The sequence below is a fragment of the Phyllostomus hastatus genome, unplaced genomic scaffold, assembly GCF_019186645.2.
Source record: "Phyllostomus hastatus isolate PE091 unplaced genomic scaffold, TTU_PhHast_1.1 phas_contig_137, whole genome shotgun sequence".
In the NCBI taxonomy this organism is placed as follows: domain Eukaryota; kingdom Metazoa; phylum Chordata; class Mammalia; order Chiroptera; family Phyllostomidae; genus Phyllostomus; species Phyllostomus hastatus.
The window spans coordinates 17,364,153-17,386,105 of record NW_025333583.1 but is presented as its reverse complement, the minus strand read 5'-3'; the positions used below and the strand labels follow the sequence as shown (position 1 = coordinate 17,386,105).

Sequence of the window (21,953 nt, the reverse complement as noted above, 5' to 3'; positions counted from 1 at the left end):
TAACTGGCTCAATGCAAGGTTTATTTGTTATGATACTATTTTATAATGATGCAGAACTACCATACAGGTTATGATGAGGAAGTAAATTGCGGTCACTACCCTAGTGAGCAGAGTATTCAGACGAAACTGTGGAAGGCAGACAGTAAGCACATACCCATAGTAGTTGTGCTTTCACATTACAATTGAACAAAAAGATTTTGTTCATATAGACAATTCAGGGCAGGCGGTTGTCAACATACAGTGGCCCACAGGGGTCACAGTTTATACGTGAGGGACCCTCACAGTGAGTCTGCCTTACGAGTGTCCCCCTTGTCCTCATCTGGGAAGGAAATGTATTCCAGGATTCCATCCTGGAATCCCCCATTGGCATTCAGATTCCATCGTCTCAGAAATACGTGGTTCTAAAGCATGGTTTGGGCTCTTGGTTAACCCTCGGAACCCAGCCACCCTGTTGAACATTGTTTCTATTTATTTTTTTAAGTGCAGTCTAAGCTTCCAAAACTGGCTCTCAGAAGGAGCACAAACTTGTGGACACTGGAGTTGCCTCGATGCCAGGCTGAAATAGGATTTCATATCTCCATTTAAAAATGAACTGGATTGCAGTTATGACCTTGGACATGGCTATTTACCTGGCACTCCCTGCATTTGAATAAAGGAACTTAGATGTGAGCAATACAGTCACTTATATGCATAGCACTGGCTGGCTTCATGTCTCCTCTACATTCATTTTAATTGAAACATTAGTTTAACATTTCTCTTTAGTTCCAGTAATGCATAGCTAACTAGTAGTAGTGCAGGGTTATTTTACAAGGTCTAGCAGTCCCTGTTTTTCCCCACCTGACTCTCTGGAAGTGTAGTTCATTATATATCAACCTTCACGGGCTGTGAGCACGGATAGAAGACGCTCACCTGTGCTCTAAAGCACTTAGTGACAGATGCATTATGGGAGACTTCCCTTTGGTTTCAGCTCTATCTCTTAGCAGTATCAGCAATGCCTCCTTTCACAAATATTGACTCAAAAGAGGGTTGGGAGTGGTGGGGGGTGGGAAAGAAAAGGAAGTGCACTGTTTTAATAGTGTTCACTGCAGTGAATTACCTGCTAGATCAATGAACCATGTGCTTGGGCCATTAATGAAGATGTTTTAATAAAAACTTTCAAAAAGAAAAAGGAGATTTTCTTTAAAGACTTTTATATTTGATATCTCAAAAGAGAAGCATCAAAGTGGTCATTTTGGGGAAAATCTAAGAACTTTACAGGACGCCTTTATACCTATTTTGAGCTTTGCTATTGTTTTTAGTTTGAATTACCTAGTGGGGAGGAGGAATATACTATAATCTTTTCGGTATGTAGGGCTGGAAGGGCATCCAGCTGGCCCCGAGAGAGTGGGCAGGGGAGTGAGGGCTCCTGGGGACTCCTAGGTCTCCAGTTTTGCATGATGCCTTGGTGGCAGCGGTGTTGCACCCGCCCAGTGCGCAGATTAAATGCATGAGCCCCCTTGCTTGATGCCCCACATGAAACCAGACCAAGGGGAGGTTGCAGCCAACTTTTGTTGTTGCCTTGTACAAGTGTCTTGCTGGTTCTCTTCTCTTTTTAAACATAGGAACCACTTGTCAGGAGACTGGACACTGTGAGCAAGGCTTTACCTTGCTTCCTTCAACTAAGCTAATTTTAACTTGCTTCCTCCAACTAAGCTAATCTGCTGCATTTGCTTAACTAACCTGAGCCTGTGTCCATTCTCCTCTGAGTGTACTGTCTTCCTGTGCACTCTGGTTTTCGACTTTCTAGACGTGCTTGTTCCATGGCGTGGTAATTGCTCACTCAGCCAAGGCAGCAAGATAACTAAGTAGAATGAGGCTTTTTGCCCTCTTGGCAAAGGCTGATGCACTGATCCTGAACTCTCAGGTCCTGGAGGGGATCAGCTGCAAGACCTTCAGAGTTTATCTTAGTTCTCAAGTCTCCTAAGTGAAAGAGCCCTCCATATCATCGTTTTCATCTAGTCACAATTAGTCATGCCAATTACTTCTGAAATAAGAGACACATTGGGCTGCTGAGACTTCCAATGATTTAAAAGGAACAACTTGAAGCTTCTTTTGGTCTTCACAAATGGGTATATTCTAGTGGGGATGTGAAGACATTCAAAAGTGTGAGGTATTCTGTGTTTCCATTGCAAGCTCGTTTCGGAAAATCTGCCTTGGTTTGGGCTGATTACTTTGCTCTGGAACTAGCATTGTCATTATCACCACCCTTCCCTCATCATGATCTGATTAATATTGTGGATTTTTCCCCCCTCTGCTTGCATCTCTGGCGCATTCGGGAAGAAATGTCAAGAAGAGGAGGTTCGATCCTACTCAGCAAGGCCCCATCTGAATCAGCTGTGCTGGGTGAACAACAGTGCCTCGCACTGTTGGATTCTGGGTATGACATACTTTCAATGACATTGCCAGAACTCTTAAGCCTGTAAACAAGAACATTGGGTGGTCATGACTACAGAACTCAAGTTGGGGTGACAAGGATGAGGTAAAAGAAAACTGTCCTTTTTTGGAAATCATTTCAAAGAACTCCTCCCACCACCTGTCAATAAAAGGGAGACAAAAGACAATGTTATAAAAAGAACTATTTGAGGATTTCTTTTCCCAACTAAAGGTCTGAAGAAGGAACAACAAAAATTAAGTGCAATAAAAAGAACCATTAAAAATAACAAATGATTTTTTTTTCCTTCCTCAGCCTGCCGGCACTTAGTATCTTATAAATGATCTGGCATGATTTTTTCTTTTCCTACCAATGACACACTCCAGTGGCATGAAGATCTCATTCTGGAAAGGGTAAAATCTGCATGGCATATCTACAACAAGCAGCTAGCAAGCCAATCCGCAGCAAAACTTGCACCTGAATTCCTAAGGTGGAGATGACAGAGGAACATGAGGAAGTGGCCTGGCCCCCTCCCCCTAGTCTAAACCAGACCGTGAACTCCAGAGACCCCTGCTCTTGTGATTCACCTTCCCATTGTCTTTTCTCCTGGGCTGAGCAGCCTTTGGAAGTGGGAGTCGGAGTTTGAGCGTTGATGCTATTGTATAGTTCTTTTATAAATGTAAATATGGAAAAAGATTTTGACATATCAACGTTCACTTGTCTGTATTGAAATATTTTCCTTGTAAAGGTTCTCTGTAAATTTGAGTCTGTTGTTTGCTCCCCATCTTTTTGGTTCCTTTTCTCTGTATAGACGTCTCTGTCCTTCTCTCTTGTAACATGTTGTACAGTGACTGTTGGGCTCTCTTAAAAAAGACAGGTGTAGTCACCGATGCAGGGAGTTTGGGCACAAACCGGGTGCGATTTAGGAATGAAATGCTCGAATGGCATGAAATGCTTTGAAACCAAAAATAAACAGAAGGTGGGGGGACACAAAACAAACAACCCATATTAAAAACACAAAAATTATGTAAGTGGAAGTATATGTACGGATAAGTCTCTAAAAGTTTTTGATGTCATTATAAACCTATGTATATAATGTAAGAAAGTAGACACCCTCTCAAATTAATCACAAAAGTGCCAAGCTCACAATTTTAGTTTTTGGTTCTGACAATTTTTCCCCCTGTCTTTAATGTGAAAGGAGGATAAACTTAAAGCCTTAAATTTAAAAAAAATTCAATGTTGAAAGCTTGGGAAAAAGTTAAGCTTTCCATCTTATTCATCTCTATTACTGTCAATATTTCTTTCATGCTTCATCATACTGCCTTGAAATACATATGGTAGAAGCCCACTGTCAAACCGGACATGGAGGCAGACAGCACTGACCTTCTGGTGAGTGCCGTTGGAACGCCCACGGGGCGCTGCTGATCTGTGCATCGCTGCGCCGGGTTACAGCGGGGTTCGACCACACACACCTTCCCCTCTTCCTTCCAGGCAGATTTGCAGGTGTAATCTGGGTTCCTGAGTCCCTCTGAGTTTAGGTCACTTTCACTGAGGTTTCTTCTTCCATAAATAGGGTCATCATCGCTTCTAGTCAAGTTAGTAAAGAAATTTGGCCCCGGCTTTGTTTTAAATGTAAAACTTGTCTCTGATCCCTTCAGTGAGTGTCCTTCTAGACATGAGCTCTCCTGAAAGACCCCCAAGCACCCATAGTTCTCTAATGTCCTCTTTTTAAGAACAGGACATCAATTATACTGTTCACTTCGTGACAGCCAAGTCAGATAGCTTTCAATCCCTTTTCAGCAGGATTCATGACACTAGTCTCACCACTTTGGCTTTGACTTCGGAAAGGATTATGGCCTAAAAATGTACTGCTTGAAACAGTGTGGGTTTTTTTCCCCCATGTATTTTCAATTGTGGAAGTATCACAGTTATAGAGCAAGAAACCTTGATTTCTGTATGCTACAATAGACCATAAGCTAACATCTTAATCCTGTTGTTGCTTCCTGAGTACTAGGTGCTACACCAGTATGCAGCCTTTCTCTAGAAATAGCTACATGTTTATATTGCAATAACAGGGTTCTCTGCAAGGTGTACCAGCCTTACTCTTGGCTTCACCAGACACAGGTTGTATGTCCCCCCTCCCTAGTGGCAGTGGCTCTTTCACCTCCGAGGAAACTCAGATTACTCAGCATCTCTTCCCATCACTGCATCGTGTGTGTCTCTCTGTTGCTGGATCCTGCTCACTAGTGGATGCGAAACCACTGCTGAGCGCACCATGTACATTTCACTGCTCTTCCAGATGCACCAGGTGACTTAATAGAAACAAAACCATGGTGGTTACAAAACCAGTTCAATCTTTATTATCAACTTTTGAGCATTTCACAAACAACATTGTAAATGTGCGATGTTATGTTTTAAATCAGACCACAGTGGTCCCCAAATATTATGTACATATGGCAAATGTCAGTGTAACTTTTCGTTACACCGGCAGTTTCATAGGTAACCAAACCTATGCTCCAATGTCCAATTGTTTGTGTGTATATGTAAAATGCACAAGCTTTAAGCTGTGTGTGTATGAATATGAAAGAGTATGCAACCATACCAATCGTGAACAATGGATTATAATTATTTTTGGTGGTATTAGGTTATGTAGTTTCAAACTCTGCTGTGTTTTCTCTTGCCCATGCCATTCATTTGCTGATTTTTGTGGTGTGAATAATTGCTTATTAATTTGAGCTCAAAGCACAAGCATATCACTGTTTAATGTTACCCAACGAGAGTTAGTGTTCAGTAATGACAAGTTCCCATTTCACCCACTACACTCCTGCTGCATTAACCAACGACACACGGACGAGGAGATGCACGCTGACTTCATCGCTCACCTGGGACACTGCATGAGCCCCCTGACCTAGAGCTACTCCTATTAGATAAGTGAGCAGTACACATAGGTGCATGTTCTGAAACACGAATCACATAGAGCCGTGGAGTTCTACCAAGTGGTATGTGTGGTTTTGGTTTTTGTTTTTTGTTTTACTATGCAAAGATGGGAAATGCACAACTTTTCAAAGACTAGTGTCTGGAGAACTTTACAAACAATACTTGAACCCTTTCTTTCAAGTCATCCCATCCTATTTGGTAGCTGTGGCTTCCATGGTTGATTTTCATTTTTTACACGGTTTGTAATTTTTTAAGTGCATCACCTGAAGTTTTGTTTGAATAAATTCATTCATAATCTTGTTGGCTGCCCTTGAATGGAGATTCAGTACTCACTGTATGCATCTTTCAGTCAAGTCTGTATTAAAACCTTGGTTAATGTAAATGCTGTAGCTTTATACTTTGGTCATTTTTCATACCCCCTTTTCTGTGTTTTCTTGTATTGTTGAATAAACAGCCATGTGCCTGATACCATCAAGAGTTTTAGCACAGGTCTCTTAATCGAAGACTCCCTGAAAATTTAAGCAGTCAATGGAGCAAAATAAAATCTCTGATTAATGATAAATATATTCTTCCTGTTTAGGACTCAGTTTCATTGGGTTTAATGGAAATGCTTTGCTTCTCATCAATCAGAGGAAAAAAACCACTATAGAATCATCATGACCAATTTTTATTTGTTTAGTGCCTCTCTTCTGAGTTTAAAGAGGGTGGCTGTTAATGACGTCCACACTTTTGACCTGATACCAAATTGACAGTCAAGCTGTGAAGAAATTAGAAGTGTCGGTTATACAAACTGCATTCCCGGAAACATTGGAAGGAGGGTGTTTCCTCCCGTGCAGTTGTTCATCAGACAGTATTCATGAATGTCTTTTTGCCTGCCTCCTCGCCACCTCCACCGCCATCCCTTGGTTTGGCACCAGGAGCCCCGGTGCCTTGTGGATCTCCTGCCCTGGCACAGACAGAGGCTAATCTGACCACACTGCTCCTCTGAGGAACGTTTGTAGGGGCCTCCCAAGTCCAAACCTAACAATGGGACAAACTTCTGCCTGCTTTTTGGGATGTCGGCCTTCTTTATTTAGCCTTCATTGGCTCTTATTCTCCAATAGGCACCCTACTTAAAGATCCCCTTGAAGAGCCTCTTCCACCCAGGGCTGAATAATCGTACGTAAATTTTATGTCCACTCACCACAGTCCATTTGTCAGTTCATGTAATAAAAATATAGAAATACTTAAAAAAACATGAATATTATACTTTAAATAAGAAAAGTATATTAGAGTGTCGTGTATGTTTGATTTTAAAGAAGAATTACCTGGTTTTTGATAGGTTTTCCTTCCAGTCATTCTGTTTTGGAGGTTGACACTGAAATGAGTTCTACTCCATGACCCCTTGGTGACTGACTGAGAAAAGGGACCCAGAAACCAGAACTCCCTAGAGAATAGAACAAGAGCCCTAGAGTTAAGTCTTTGATGCAAATAATTAAGTAGAAAATCCATATGCTCACCGTGGAATTCCTAGGTAACCTAAAATTTAAGATAGGCATCCGTTAGGTTACTGTGCAGGGATTAGGGACGGCTACTCAATGATTTATTAATTCAACCAATATTTATTAAACCTGTATGCCAGGAACTCCTCCTAGGAATTAAAGGGACAAAAACCAGTTCTTGGCCCAAGGTGCTGACCATTTAGCTGGGAGATAACACCTGACAAATTAAATTGTGATCGAGAGTAAAAACTTCCGAGGTGCAAGTGGGGAAGGATGCAGAAAGGCTTCCTGAAAGAAGTGAGTTTTGAAATGTCTTGAAGGATGACAAGAGATCACCAGTCTAACAAAGCGGGAAACACACCCAAGGCTCAGAAAGCAACATGTGTCAACAGCCAGGAGGAGGAGCTCAGACCCTTGGGGTAAGTAAGGCTGTGCAGCTCATCCATCTGGCCTGTGTTTCCTTCCACCCTCCTTCCTACACTCCCTCCTTTCTTTCCTCCCTGCCTTTCACAAACACTCAGTCTTTAAAACTCCTTCACTGCTCTGCTGGGTCTCAAGGACACAGTGATGAGCTCTCAAATCTTGTAAGCAATATGCAGCATGTCAATACAATGTGATAAGTGCCCACACAAGAAGTATTAGGTGCTTCAGGAGGAGAGAGGAGGGAGACTCTAACCCTGCCCTTGAGCTCAAGGAGGGTTTGGCAGAGGACGGGGAATGTGAGCAGAAAGCTGTGCAATTGGACCCAATACCATGATCACTCATTGTTATGTGTCACCTGGGCTGGAAGGTTGGTGGAAGTCCGTAGGTGCCTTGGGGGAAGAACAACCTGTGATGTTCAGTCTAACTTTCTACTTCAGATATCTGGATTCCTTTCGCTTGTGTGAAGATGATTACCAGGTTGTCCATCAGAGGCTTATATTTCTAGATATTGTGCACTCCTCATGGATCAGTCTTAAATGTCTGGTGCTGTCAGTGATGACAAAGAGGGCCTTTTGACCTGACCTGTGAACTGTGATATTTTCTTAACACAAAGACCCCTGGCTAATTTCAATCTGGAGTGAGGGGGGTGGAGAAGAGCCATAAATGCTTTTAAAGCATCATTTAATAAGTCCTTCAATTAATGAAGGGTCAAAATCATTTTTCCAAGTGTAGCTTCACTTCTAGTCCACTAAAGTTAATGTTTCTCTGTCTAAGGACTTGGAGAGAAGTTTACCTACCTTTCCTCAGTCTTTTCAGAAACCTATCAACAGGTCCAGCCCTTTGACTACAAATTCTAAGCTGCATATATAACCTCCAGAGAGAAGGGAAATGCCATGGTTCCTCATTACCTGAAAATAGTGGTCCTGCTGGGAACCAGTGATGCTCCTTTGCCAGCTGATTGCCTGTGTGTGCTGCACTCATCGTGGTGTGGCTGCAAAGGTTGCACTTGGGACCCCACAGAGTCCACCCTGTGAGAACATTGATTTGATGTGATGAAAGCCAAATAAGCCAAGTGAATCGATTGGGCCTGCAAAAAACAAGGCAAAACAAAGCACAACAAGAAAGTCTTCCTCCTGAATGTAGTGTATCAAGGAGTGTATCAAGAGTTCTTCAGATCTCTTTGGAGCTCGAAATAGCTTCCAGCCTCAGGGGGTAAATGAGCTTGCAGCAGAGTTCCTGGCTGTGTCAGGTCTCAGGGTGAAGACAGAAAAAGGTAACTTGGATGGTAAATGACATCAGGGGCCCTTTGTCCTGCAGCAACAGATACAGCTTTGCAGAGTCATTGTAACTCCTGTAGAAATAGTGAATGGATTGTAGGCAGGAGGTTTAACCTGCTTTTTTTTGTGTAGGCAAAATAGCTATAAAGCTCAATGACAAACCCTAAGGTCTGCAGAAGCCAATTACCAAAATGAGCAGAAGAACCCGGTATAGGGGACAAGACGGGTAAGGGAGACGGAGCTGAGCTGGAGAGCATGTGCCGTCTCCACTCATCTCTGGCCAACTGTCTCCATGTGGAGAACTGGGTCCTTCGTTGCCCCTTCCCTTTATTTTTCTAGAGAAGCCAGAAATCCATATTTGTATATATGTTTTCCATTTTTTTAAATTATGCAGCCAATTCACATTTTGAGGACACTGTGGATCAAGGAGGCGCAGACAGAACCTGTCTTAGCGTAGGATTAAGCCTGTTGGCCCCTGATATGTAATTCCTGCATACATTACTGAGACACCTTCATGTGTGGCCCCTGGAATTGTCCGATAGCTCCAGTGAGTACAGGGACATAGCCCTGCTCCAGTCCAGCTGCAGTGGAAAAGGGCCTTCTTGTGAGTTGCCACTTACAGTGTTGACTTGCTGTTATTTTGCTTGGATGTGGAGCGGGCACTGAAAGCCACAGTATTGAAGGCCGCCTGTGTGAAGATTTTTCCTTTCAGTGGTGTTTTGTGTGCTAAGCTTATTCAGATGTGCTGCACTGTGGGAGAACAAAGCCTGTATTGGCAAGTAGGCTTTGTCTCCATGCACATTCCTCAATGCTCACTGAGGCTTTGTCGCAGTGCTCACTAAGGCAGTTTAGTGGCTGCCTGGACCCCAAGCCATACATGCCATTGGTTAGAAAGGATGCTGAGATTGATTATGGATGTCTGCTACCTAGCAACCACGGTATCTGACTAGATCCACACAAATCTTAACATGGTCGTTCTTTTAGTCTTTGATTCTCGCCAGTTGGATGTAGGGATGAACCAGCCAATCTGGCCAATCCAGAGGTCCCTATGTAATGTTCTGGATCCAGAGAAAAATGGAAGAGATCCTGAAGCAAAGGAATGCAGAAGCTGAAAAGTCAAGCAAGAAGAAAAGTTAAATTTTAATTTTTGTTTTTTTCTGATTAATCATGAAAATCTACATGTTTATTGCAGAGAATTTGGAAAACAAACAAAAACTAAACAATAAAATGACTATAATCCAATCATCAAGATAGAACTTTCATTAATACTTTTTTCATTTCTTGAACCTTTATTTTGTTTCTTCCCGCCACCACCGAATCAGCCCACAAAGGCAGGCAGCGAGCGGGTTTCCCGGGGATCTGTTTTCATCTCCCTGCTTATTTCCATGTGTGCGTCTCCTGTGCACCAGGCTCTATGTTCTCCTGGCTCCAGGAATGTGGAAATGGGGGGCACACTCAAATCCTTAAGGCAAACAAATACTGTCTAGCCTCTCAGTCCTGGCTCAGCCTGTTCCCTCTGCTGGGAAGACGTCTTCTCTCTCCCAGAGCCCCGAATTCCTATGCATCCCTAAATGTCACCTCAGATGTTACCTCCTTCACAGAGTCCTGATCCTTCCACAGCTTTCTAGGTGGGTACAGGGAGAGTGGGAGCTCCATCAGTGGTGGTGCTGGGGTGAAACGCCAGGTGTTTGGGGCTCCAGAGTCCAGGCTGTAATAACCACGGCACTTGATCGCCCCGCTTCTGGTCCCACTTTACAGTTGAGAACAATCAAATTTGAAGAGGTCTGACACCTTCCTTGAGATCACCTTTCTGGTAAGTGCCAGGGCCAGATTCAGGACCCAGCTAGGGCAATTCAGGATCCTTTTCTGAAGCCAGGAGAACATGAAACAGGATATTTGACACGCAAAGATGAGCAGGAGGGTGAAAGCTGTAGCTCCTCGTGGAGAACCACTTGCTTCTCTTTGTGGGCTGCTCCTGCTAGGCCTTGGCCAGCAGCACACGGAGACCGGGGTGGGGAGGTGTCCAGGTTTAGAGGGCCTGCATTATGAAAACTTTACTCCCTGAGTGTACTTCCTAAGCTTTTATTAGAACTAGCTAGAGAGAGGACAGCAAAACTGAAGGAAAAGGCTGAAAACTTATTCCTACAGCACCCCTCCTGTGAGAAAGTATGTTAAGAGTATGTTAACGGATTGGAAATATCTGCAAGACATTAAGTGAGAGAAAAAATGGGATTTTTCTGGTTGCTTTGATGAGTGAAACAGTTTCGTCTTACAAAACTGATGAGCGAAAAATATAGAAATGCCATTTTCAATCCCGTATTACAAAGAACTTGACTGAGTCAACGAGTAATACGAACATCTACTAAATAAAGGTCTTTTATTTAGACATGGTGGGTGATAAAATATGGTGCCTGGATGCTGCTCTGTGGGGTGTTTAGAGTTCAGTTGAGAGACTGAGAAATAGAGAAAGCACGGCCATTTAAGATGAAAGTGTCATATGACAGTTCAGAGGGGTGAGGGAATTTCAGGGGAATTTCAGGGAAAAAGGGGAAGGGTTTACAAGAATAAGTATAAAGGATGCATGGATAAAAACTAAGGGTGGGTGGAAATGGGAGGGAGGAGGGAAGGGGTGGGTGGTTAGGTTAGGATGGGAGTAAAAGAAAATTGTGCAACAATTAAAATAAATTTAAAAATAAAAATAAATTTTAAAAAGATGAGAGTGTCATATTAGGTAAAAAAAAATACAGATAAACTACTATGGAAGAGCAGCAGAGGAAAACACTCTTCCCTGCATTTGGGGTGTAGGAAGGAGATCAACAAAATTCTCTGGATGAGGAGCATTGGAACTGGTGAACTATGGACATATGGGAATGGGAACAGAAGTACTGCAGCTTGAACTGAAATAACAGACCAAAATTCCAGGGGCTTCAACAAAGTCAAAGTTTTTCCCCTCCTGCATGAGCCCTCCGATCCAGTATGGTGGCTTCTCCTATTGCCTTTTGCTGTGCCAACCTTAGCACACAACTCCTGTCTCATGGGACGAATTCTCGGCGCCAGCTTTTAGGAAGCAGGGGTAAAGGAGGAGACGTGGAGGGTCTACCAGTTCCTTTGGATACCAGTCTAGAAATTGCACATATCACTTGCCACAGGTATTCATTAGAATATAGCCACACCTGTTTGCAAAGGGGCCTGGAGGGGCATGTAATTACTAAAGAGAAAAGTTAGATGGGGTATTTAGAGACAGCGATCTGCCACTGACCTTGTATAAAGTGCCCATAGGGGATTGTGAGGGTGGGAGAGGGCAGGACGTACTGCCCAGAGACACTTGGAGGAACACAGGAATTATAAAGGGTTTATTTCTCTCTGTGTGAGTACAGTCAGAGGAGGAGCGTCAGCTGTGGGCCCTGTGGCGGTGGGGGTGGGGGGGGGCGGGGGAGTGCCTCCAGGGAACAGGACTGCCCTGCTTAGAGTAGCCTACACCCTGAGACGGGTCCATGCAGGTTAGAGAGGCCCAGCCCTCTTCCCCGCCCCACCCGACTCACCACCACTCTCTGGACCAGACCAGCTCCAAGCTCTGAAACTCACCTCTTGGAGCCCGCCCTGTCCTGCCTCGGTCCCATCCGTTCCACAGCTGGAGGAAAGCGCTCCCTAATACCCATCCTGCCCATGCACCTCTGGCTCGCAGCTTGCTTCCCCAGAAACCCCAACTGGAGCCACTGTCGAGCAGCTTGTTTTGTCAGAGCTTCGAGTGTACACGGAGGAGAGGAGGGAACTGAGGAACGACCTGTAAAGCCCCGGGTCAAGTTGTAGGGACCCTGAACTGTCGTGGGCGGTCTTGCTTCTGCAGGCGGTTGTGAGCTGGATCCTGAGACTCAGAGGAAGGATCCTCAGAAGCTGTCTGGCAGAGGAGTATACGATGGTTGTAGGTAAAAGAGGCAGGAGGAAGGCAAACCATTTAGGATACAGCGCCATAGCTCGGATCCGGGAAAATGAAGAACTTAAACAGGCCCTGGCCGTGAACAAGGGAGTGGAAGGCACAGATCACACAGGCAGAATCAACAGAACTGGGCAGCTGGTTGAGGAAATCCAGAAAGAAGGGAGGGTAAAAGATAAAGGCCAGGTTTGATATGCAGTGACTGGGACAATGGGGGCAGTCTGGAAGAGACCCTGATTTTGAGGGCACAGATGTATTGCATTTTGGATCTATTGGATTTGAGGGGCTTAGAGAAAATCTAGCTTAAAAACGTCCAGCAGGCTATTGAAATGAAGATGTAAGACTCCTTAGAGATAGAAATATCTACTTGAGAACCATTTATAGGTGTAATAATTTAAGACGTAAAATTAGAGGCAATTTCTCGAGGAATCAGAAGAAAACAAGGAGGGAGAGAAAGGGCTGAAAGTATTGAGAGAAACTGTGGAATGAATGCAATGGATAAAGATTACCTCCATGAAACTGGGACTATATTTGAAAGGTTACCAACAGCAGGAATGAATTCTGTTGGTCCCAAGAACAGAATTTAGCAAGGAAGGGGGAATCTGATCTTCCTGCTGTAGCCAAGATTCCAACTGATACGGAATCAATAACAGCTTTCCATAAGAGGCAACATACAACTCAATGACCAAAAACCCAGGATCTTCACTAGGAAAGCTGAAGAATTTTTTCAGAGAAACGGGGTTTTCCACACCTGAAACTCTTCACAATATTTCTGTGTAGCAGAACAAGAAAAAACAATTTTTTTTAACTTTGCATTTCCATTACTATAACGATAATGGCACTTTCTTTAGTCTGAACCTGAAATTACAAGCATTTGGCATTCCAGGAACAAGCGATGAGGGCGACGCTCCCACACTTATTAGAAGCCACATGTTGATTTATCAGCAGAGTCGTTGTTTATTAATAGCATCATGATAGCCGTTAGCTTTCCATGGATAGATTTTCCATGGAAAAATATTATTCCCGGACCACTATGCTATCAGTGTAGATGACTGGTGTAAGGTAGAACACAAGAAATTTGGTGATGACTCTTGGGTTTCAAAATTACATTCTCAATGCCACACAAAGAAGGGGTAAGAAATGTAAAACATCTTAAGAAATACAAGTTTAACGTAGAAATAAAAGGAACCAATCTAAGTAGAAAGTCATGTTTATAGGTGACTCTGTAGTTCGTACAAATGACTTCGTGTTTCATTAAGTTCTCAGGAAATTGTTAACCACTCCTTTCTTGGCCCAGAGCCACATTTCATTAGCTATGGTTCAAAATGGAGAAATGCATTTTTCTTTATTAAAGTTAAAAAACTCTGAAAATGTTTGTACTCAAATACTTATGAGACCAAACACTCAGATGAAAGGCAGAAAATACAGTCAATGCAGTCAGCTTTTGCTTTGTTCTCAGGATATACCCCAAGGAAATAGCTGTACATATGAAATAAAAGGCCTTTGGCTTTTTACAGATGAATGAATTACAGATTAATGTCTCAGAAAAAGTCCTCTGGCTGTAAAAATTTGTACAAATTCCCAGTTAGTTACCCGGAAAAGCAAACAATTCGTAAAGCAACAAATCACACGTCACTGATATTAGCGTGCTATTAAAAATATCTTAGAGATCACCTCTAAGTCTGACTTTCCTGCAATATCTTGACAGGTAGCTACATAGATTTGCAATTAGTTTGGTTTGGAAAGCTTTGTATATATTTACTTTTATTAGAGTGAAAGATAAATTTTGAATTCCTCACACAAACAATGGTTGTGATCTAAAATTGAACTCCTTGCATAAGCGATTGACAGCCAAAAATTATGCTAGCATCTTGATTTGGCTGGGTTGGGAGAGAAATGGAGACAACTGTATTTGAACACCAATTAAAAAATAGTTTAAAAAGATAAATAAAAAAGAAAAATTAACCCTGGAAGCATCCCCAACAGCATAACTCCAGCCCCTCATCGTAGCCCCCAACACACATGCATTTTACGAGGGCTGGAGGGTGCCTCCACCTTCCTGTCCAGTGTGGGAGAAGCCCTTCTGTAGACTGTGTTGTGGGAACCACTTTAGAGAAAGGGAGGAGTGTGATGTCACAGAGCTACCGGGATCATGGTTCTGGGCAGAGTGTGGCGAAACTGCAGTGACTTAGAAATGATGTGTGTCATAATTGTAAATCCAGCTTTTTATAAATGGTGAGGAAGACAGGGCTTGGGTCTATCAGCAAATGAGCATGGCTTTAACTTTATTGTGTTTGTTGTCTTGATTTCTCCCCTATTCTACAGTGTTCTGTCTGGAACACTTGTGCCTGGGGAAGCTGAGGAAGGGGTTTGACAGTCTGTACACCCAGCGGCTCACCAGTGTCTTATAAGCTGCCAGGCGTGGGATGAAAGGTTTAACATAAGTGCTTCTGGTGGGCAGGTTCTTCCCCGACACCTTTCGGTCTTGAAATAGACCCATACAATGTTTGTATGATAGATCTCCTGGACAATTCTCTCACTTATCCCTGTTGCCTAGTAAGAAAGAGGTGTTGAACAGGAAACTCAAGAAATTTATTCCAAAATAAAACTTCTTTCACAGCTAGGGACGACAAACTATGTGGGAGATTGGCAGATGTCATGTTGCAGGTTAGAGGTGGTCAGCTTTCCAACAGTAACTCTAGATCACATGTACAAGTTGAAAAAAATCACAGAGTTATATATAGAAATTTGTAAATTTTGCACTAAGATTTAATCAGTGCACTGGCTAATGTTACAACTTTGTCAGAGTTTAGAAGTTTTCTGCATGGTTATTAATTCAAAGCCATGTATGAATGGGTGCCCCTAAGAAGTGTGTTAGGTATGAAACCTTATCTGAATATGGGGTCCCAAACGGGATGGATATACACATACACATACACATACATATACACACAAACATACAAACATATATTTGAATATGTAACATGCTCTTCCAAATATGTCCTTATGCAAATTATATATAGATCTACAGGGTCTTTGCTAGGTGAAATTAAGTCAGAGAAAGACAAATAGTATATCATTTCACTTAGGTGTGGATTCTGAAAAACTAAAAATGAACAAACAAAACAAACTGACCCGTGGATACAGAAAAACCGACAATTGCCAGAGAGTTGGGTGGTGGGGGTATAGGTAAAAAAGTTAAAGGGATTAAGAGGTCAAATTTAGGAGCCACAGGGATATAAAGTACAATGTAGGGAATTTTACTAATATCCCAATAACTTTGCGCAGTCACAGGAATAGTGGACTTTTTGTGCTGATCACTTTGTAAGGTATAAAAATGCGAACTCTCACTATGTTCTTACTTGAAACTAATATAATATTGTATGTCAACTGTACTTTAATTCAGAAGAGCTTTACCTTTCAGAATAAAAATTAGATATGAAAAATAAATAAATAAATTCCCTTAAGACACAACCCTCAGACAGGTCAGAAGCATGGAGCCTGTTAAAGGAAATGTACTCTTCTTCAGGAGTTGCTGGTCATTATAAGTCGGGGTGGGGGGGTGACTCCCCTATCTTTCTGAAGGGTTCCAAGGAGGAAGTGGGGGAAGGGTTAAAAAGGAACCTGGTTACAGAGCAGCTGAATGGTGAAGAGGCATGAGCGCTCCACACACTGGTCAGGTTTCAGTAGTCTCAGATGTGTAAGCCTAATGACACTTGAAATTGTCTGGTACGGGTCAACCTGATAAGCATAAGCGGCTGTGAGCTTGTTCTAATGAGCGCTGATGCAATTGCAAAGCTTGCCGGGTTTGAAGGTCTTAAAGAGAGGACTAAAGTCATTTGGCTTTACAGCAATGTTTCTCTTCGCAATCTCCATTATAATACATGATATTTATTTTCTTTATTTCACTTTTGCATTTTTAAATTATTTATTTTTTTGTTTCCTTAAATATCGCTAGTCTTCTTTAGTTGAATGTAAATTCCATAAGAGCAAAGACTGCTTATTTTGTTCATTTATATATATTCCCATATATATATATATCCATCCCCCATGATGGTAACAGTGAGTGTTTGTGTGTGTGCATAATAATGAACAAATAAGTTGCTTCAATTTGGGTATATGTGTCATTATATTTCAATAACTTATCTTTGCTTGTCTCCATCTACTGTGTTCCCCATTAGCTTGTAGATTCATCTGTGGTTTAAAAGACATCTGCATGATCTCTCACTGCACCCAGTAGAGGACCTGTTTTGCAAAGCAAGTATTCGGTCATCTGAACAATCTCCTTTCTGCTCAGGAAGATGCTGTGGGTGGGCCCTCACGCCTCACTGTCCTGACCCCACTCCCTTTGCTTCACTGTCCTGACCCCGCTCCAGAAAGGGAGCACAGGGATGAGACTGGTGGTCAAGGAGAGTCGATAGTGACTGTCATCCCAAGAGGGACTGAAGTTCAGGGCAGGATGTGATACATTTCTGGTCCACTGCCTTGTTTTATTGGCACTAGTTAAATGACTAGGTGCTCTTATAGAAGACATCCCAAATAACCAAGAAGTGCTACTATGTTAAGTGAATGAAGTTTTGCATTATTTGTTTAACATGAAGAATGAAGAACATTAGCTTAAGATCTTTATTTTTAAACACCTTCTTCGATAGATCATATATGAACTTTCAACATTTTATTTTTAATTTTTCAATTACAGTTTACTTTAAGTATTATTTTGTATGGTTTCAGGTGTACAGCATTGTGATTAGACAATCATACAAGCTCCACAAAGTGCTCTCCCTGATGTTTCCAGTACCCACCCGGCACCATAGCTATTGTAATATTTTTAACTAGATTCCCTATGCTGTTGGACTTTTACATTTTTCACTTACAGTTTAAGTAAACAGAATGGGATTAATCATAATCCATCATTCTTGGTATTACTGTATTATCAGACCATTGGCCTTTTGTATGCATGTATGTGTTTATTTACTTACCTACTTATTTAAAATCCTATAATATGTATAAATTTTGTAGCACTGTGATGATTAGAACATTGACAGCAACTGACATTGTCTATGTGAAACCCCTCCACGTGTTGTCTCCTGGGATCCCCCCTCCTAATGTAATTACTACCTGGATTGTTATAATAATCACTTCATTGCCATTTGGAAACATACATAGTTATTTTTTATATATTTCTAATAAATGCATGATTTGGTTTTAGTTGTTTTAACCTTATAAAAATGGCATTGACATTTTGTATATAACTTTTGGGACTCATGTTTTCTTTCTCAATGTTATATTCATAAACCCATCCATGGCATCCCAAAATTTTGACTGCTGTGAAATAGTCTATGTTGTGTTTTATAAGTAAACTTTACCACAGTTTACTTACTTATGTCCTACTCTGTGCATTTGAGTTGTTTCTGGGTATTTGTTATATGTACAGTGTCTCTGTAAGCATTCTTTCCCATATTTATTAGTGTACAAATGCAAGAATTTCTTTGGTGTTTATACAGAGGAGTGCAATTGTTTACTCATGGGCAGACCAATGTTTAAGTCTTTTCTACAGTGATTCAACCACTTGTAATTCTTTATTTCCATAGTTTGCTTAACTCCAGGATTTCTAGACATTCATTTAGTTAATGGATTATTGCCACAAATCACAGAATAATAAATTGTAAAGCAGAAAAGAATTGTGAGATGATCTAGTTGAACCCATTTAATTTGCAGAGAACATTGGTGCACAGGAGAAATAAAATTATTTGCTTGAAGTCCTAGAAACAAGGGGTTTTCAGATGCATCCCCAAGTAATATCTTCTGTTTCTCAAACATGCAGTGTTTGGTGAACGGCAATAAAACTTCCATTGTTAAGATAAAGACATTGACACCTAAGAAAAGTGAAACAAACAAACAAACAAACAAACAAACAACTAGCAGCAAGGCAGTTATCCCAATTTAGGGTTAAAGTTGAATTTATTCAGTGCATATTTTTTTTCTGTCAGTTCACATCGCCCTGTGGGGTTGACTTTTTTTATTGTTTCCCTAAAAACCATTCCCAATTCCTGGACAAAGTACTTTACTGCCTCTCACTTAAACTCTTGTTTCCCAGACTTACTTTCATCTATAAATGACCATGTGATCTACTTGTTGACCTTGCATTTATGCCTAAATCCACTAGTGAGTCTTATAGAAATGATTTTACTTTCTTGATTAAAAAGTAACAGATATGTCTGGGCTGGAACAATCCTCCCATCTATTTCCAGTGTTGAATGTAGATGTGATGTTTGGAACTGTGGCAGCTACCCTGTGAGCCTAAGGCAAGGTTAAGGGAATCATAGAAACATAGGGCTTGATATCATTGGGCCACTGAACTAACATCAGCAGTCACTTGTCTCCAGACCTCTTAGTAGGTTAGAAAAGTAAACTCCTTTTGATTTTTAACAGGTCAGGTTTCCTGTTACTTGCACCTCACTGCATTCCTAACTAGTATATCATTTACAAAAATGATCTCAAACTAGATTTAGAATTTTTTTCTCCAATGACTGAAAATTAGAATTGTGTCATGGAAGGGGAATACTTTTTTCCTCAGAGAAAAATAATTTTATACTTTTATGCTTAGCATTTACTTTTAGATTATAGTCTTTTAACCAAAACTCCATTTCAGATGATGTGCTCATGCTCACATTAAAGTAGTATCTCCATTTAGCAAAAGCATTGTAACAGGGTGCAGCCAGGGGACCCCCAAAGAAAGATTTATAATGGGGCCCATAACTCAGGGTGTCCAGGAAGTATTAAAAATATAGAATGTCCTCACCCCAACAAGTCTGACTTGGGGGATGGCCCACATGGAGCAGGGACATTGAGTTATTTTGCACAGCAACAGTTTTGCAAATAACTTCAGGAATGGTCATTTAACATATCTGTAACTTTTAACTGATATCATAGATATGTTAGATGGCCGTGGCTATGCTTTGAGTCAGGGGTATTTGAGTGACTTTGACCCAGGATGTAACTGGGGAGCAACTCCCCCTGGTTACAGTGCCTGCGTGAGAGCTTGGAGATGATTTGCTCCATGTCCCAGAGCTACTGTGTCAGCCCAGAAAAGCTGGAAAAAATATGGGAAGGCTGGCAGGTATAGCCAATTGTGGGAGGAGTTGGAAATGGGGCTGCAGAGGAAGATTGGCACTGGGATTTAAACCCAGGTACTGCAGTAGCCATGTGAAGGGGGACCCATGCAGCTTTGGTGAGAAGGAGGGTACCACGCAGCTTTGGGGCTCCCTTTGCCACACAGCTTAGGAAGCCAGAAAGCAAGATGTAGCAGAAAGGCAGTGCTCTCTCTCAACAATTTGGAAGAATGCAGGGGAGATGCTTTGGGAAGAAAAGGGGTGAAAGGACTCTTGCTGGTGGTCTATGAGAAGGTGCCACGTGGTTTTGGATTAAGGACTAGAGATCTCAGTGACATAGCTGATACTGCTGGGAACCACTGGAGGCCTGCCAGCCGAGTGCAGATTACTGGGAAGAATCAGAGAATCAGGGGCTACCTGAGCCATGGGCTTCTATTTCTTTTCCTGAGATATGGTACCCCAGACTGGGTAAAGGGGGGAAGGAAGAACTGGTGCATTTGTGGGTGTTTTAAAGGACTTTAGAATTTTCATGAAGACATTAAGTCATTACTCTAAGTCTGTACAAGTTTTTGAATAAATAATCTCTTTCCTTTTCACCAATCTCTGACATTGAGAGCTATAATTCCCTGGTGGCAGGCAAGGTGAACCTAGTACAAGGGGAACCCAGAAGAAGAGGGGTCCATTTGGTAATAGTATATTGTTCCCTGCACACAAGTCCATTCAGTAACAGTATGACAAAAAGTTTGGGCACTGGATGATGAAAAATAAAAACCTAAATTGTCTCACCTACATTTTAATTTTTTTTGTCCAGACATGACAAGAAATTTTATTAATACAAAGTTGATTAATGCACTCACTACTCCATTTCAGGTTTGAAATGAGACTATTCTCATGCATAAATCCAAACAACATTGATTAAGAATTCATTATATATGTGTTGGGCTTTAAAGTCAGAGGTAGTGGTAGTCAGACATGATACCTACTCTGAAGGAGCTGGATGTGAATGTGGTGGGAGTGGGAAGGTGGGGAGAGATGGATTAGCAAGACAGCAATTAGAATACAGTAAGTGCATGATAAGAGAACAAACAAAGTTATATAGGAATCTAGAGAAAAGCAGAGCTAAGTCCTTTAGTCATATGTAAGTCAAGGAAAACTCTCTTCCCAGGAGCTGTGCTTATACTATAAGGTATTTCGTGCCTTTAACACAGAAGCCTATGTCCTTATTTGTTCTTTCACAGGTGTTTTCTTTTTGGCAAAAGTCCATGGTTGTCACTGGACCTCTGATTTTCTGAGCTGTGAATTCCTCTACTCTTTTCATGTGGGTCAAAGTAGAGATTTTATGTTGTTTTTTTGCTACTCCATCATCATTGAAGGCTTAGGAAAAGAAATTTACTGCTGCTGAAACCTTAGACTTTTGTCATTGTTGCTTTGGTTTGTAGACCAAATTGAAAACACATCACTACACTGTATATCCTTTGGAAATTAGTAGCCACCCCCAAACAGGACAATTCTGGAACCCAACAGTTATAATGGTCACTTCTGAAATGTTGGGGTTATTGCAAGAGATAAACTCAACTCCCGACAAAACCATAAAAACTTGTAGGGATTTTGCTACCTACTGGAAAGAATGGCCAAGGATGGATGTATCTTGAGAAGTACCCTGGAAAGGAACCACCACCTACAGTATCTTCAGTTGTACAAGCAGGAAAAATATGAATGAACTATTCTTGTATCCCTGAGTAACTTTCCTTTTTTGAACATTTTGGAGTCAATGCCTAATATCATCTGACTACTTCACTACAACTTGTCCTTATGAATTTAATCACATTTAATGACTCATCCACTTACCCCAATGAGCATTCCAGGAAATTGCCCTTGTTTATTGCCATCTTCAAATGATGGAAAAGCATAATAGAATGAGAGAAAGTAATTATTTTGGCTATCTGATCCTAAATGTTAAAGAAGCACCCTATTCTTAAAGACTGTCCCAACCATTTGCAAATTAATGCACTGCTAAAGATGCAAACTATCTATATAACTGCTCTTAAATTTCATTAAAATTAATCGGAAGTCCTTTTTTAATGTCTTTGAGAATTGCTTCAAGTGGTAAAAATCAGAAAAGCTATTCATGGGGCACATTCAGCTAATTGCAATTTCCTTCTCAACTAGTCATTCTTTCGCCATAGGCTGCAACTGCATAAAACTGAAACAACTCTTTGGATGACGAATGCCAGTCAAACCAGTTACTTAGTATCCTGTAACTTTAAATGACCCATTGGTGTCCTGAATATTTTTTAACAAATCAGAATAATATGATAGACTGATTCCAGATGTAACGTGGTAAAACTATTCTCTCTGTAAGTTGAACCTGACATATGC

At 41.4% G+C, this 21,953-nt stretch overlaps 1 protein-coding gene across 1 annotated transcript in view; it reads left to right on the top strand.

Moving 5' to 3' along the window:
* ADAM23 (ADAM metallopeptidase domain 23) overlaps positions 1-5,815 on the top strand; it is a 147,213-nt gene extending 141,398 nt beyond the window's left edge. The window contains exon 26 of the mRNA XM_045855941.1: positions 2,320-5,815. Within this exon, the coding sequence (XP_045711897.1) occupies positions 2,320-2,368 (49 nt within the window). The 3' untranslated portion in view covers positions 2,369-5,815. The remainder of the gene's footprint in view (positions 1-2,319) is intronic.
* Positions 5,816-21,953: the final 16,138 nt, after the last annotated feature.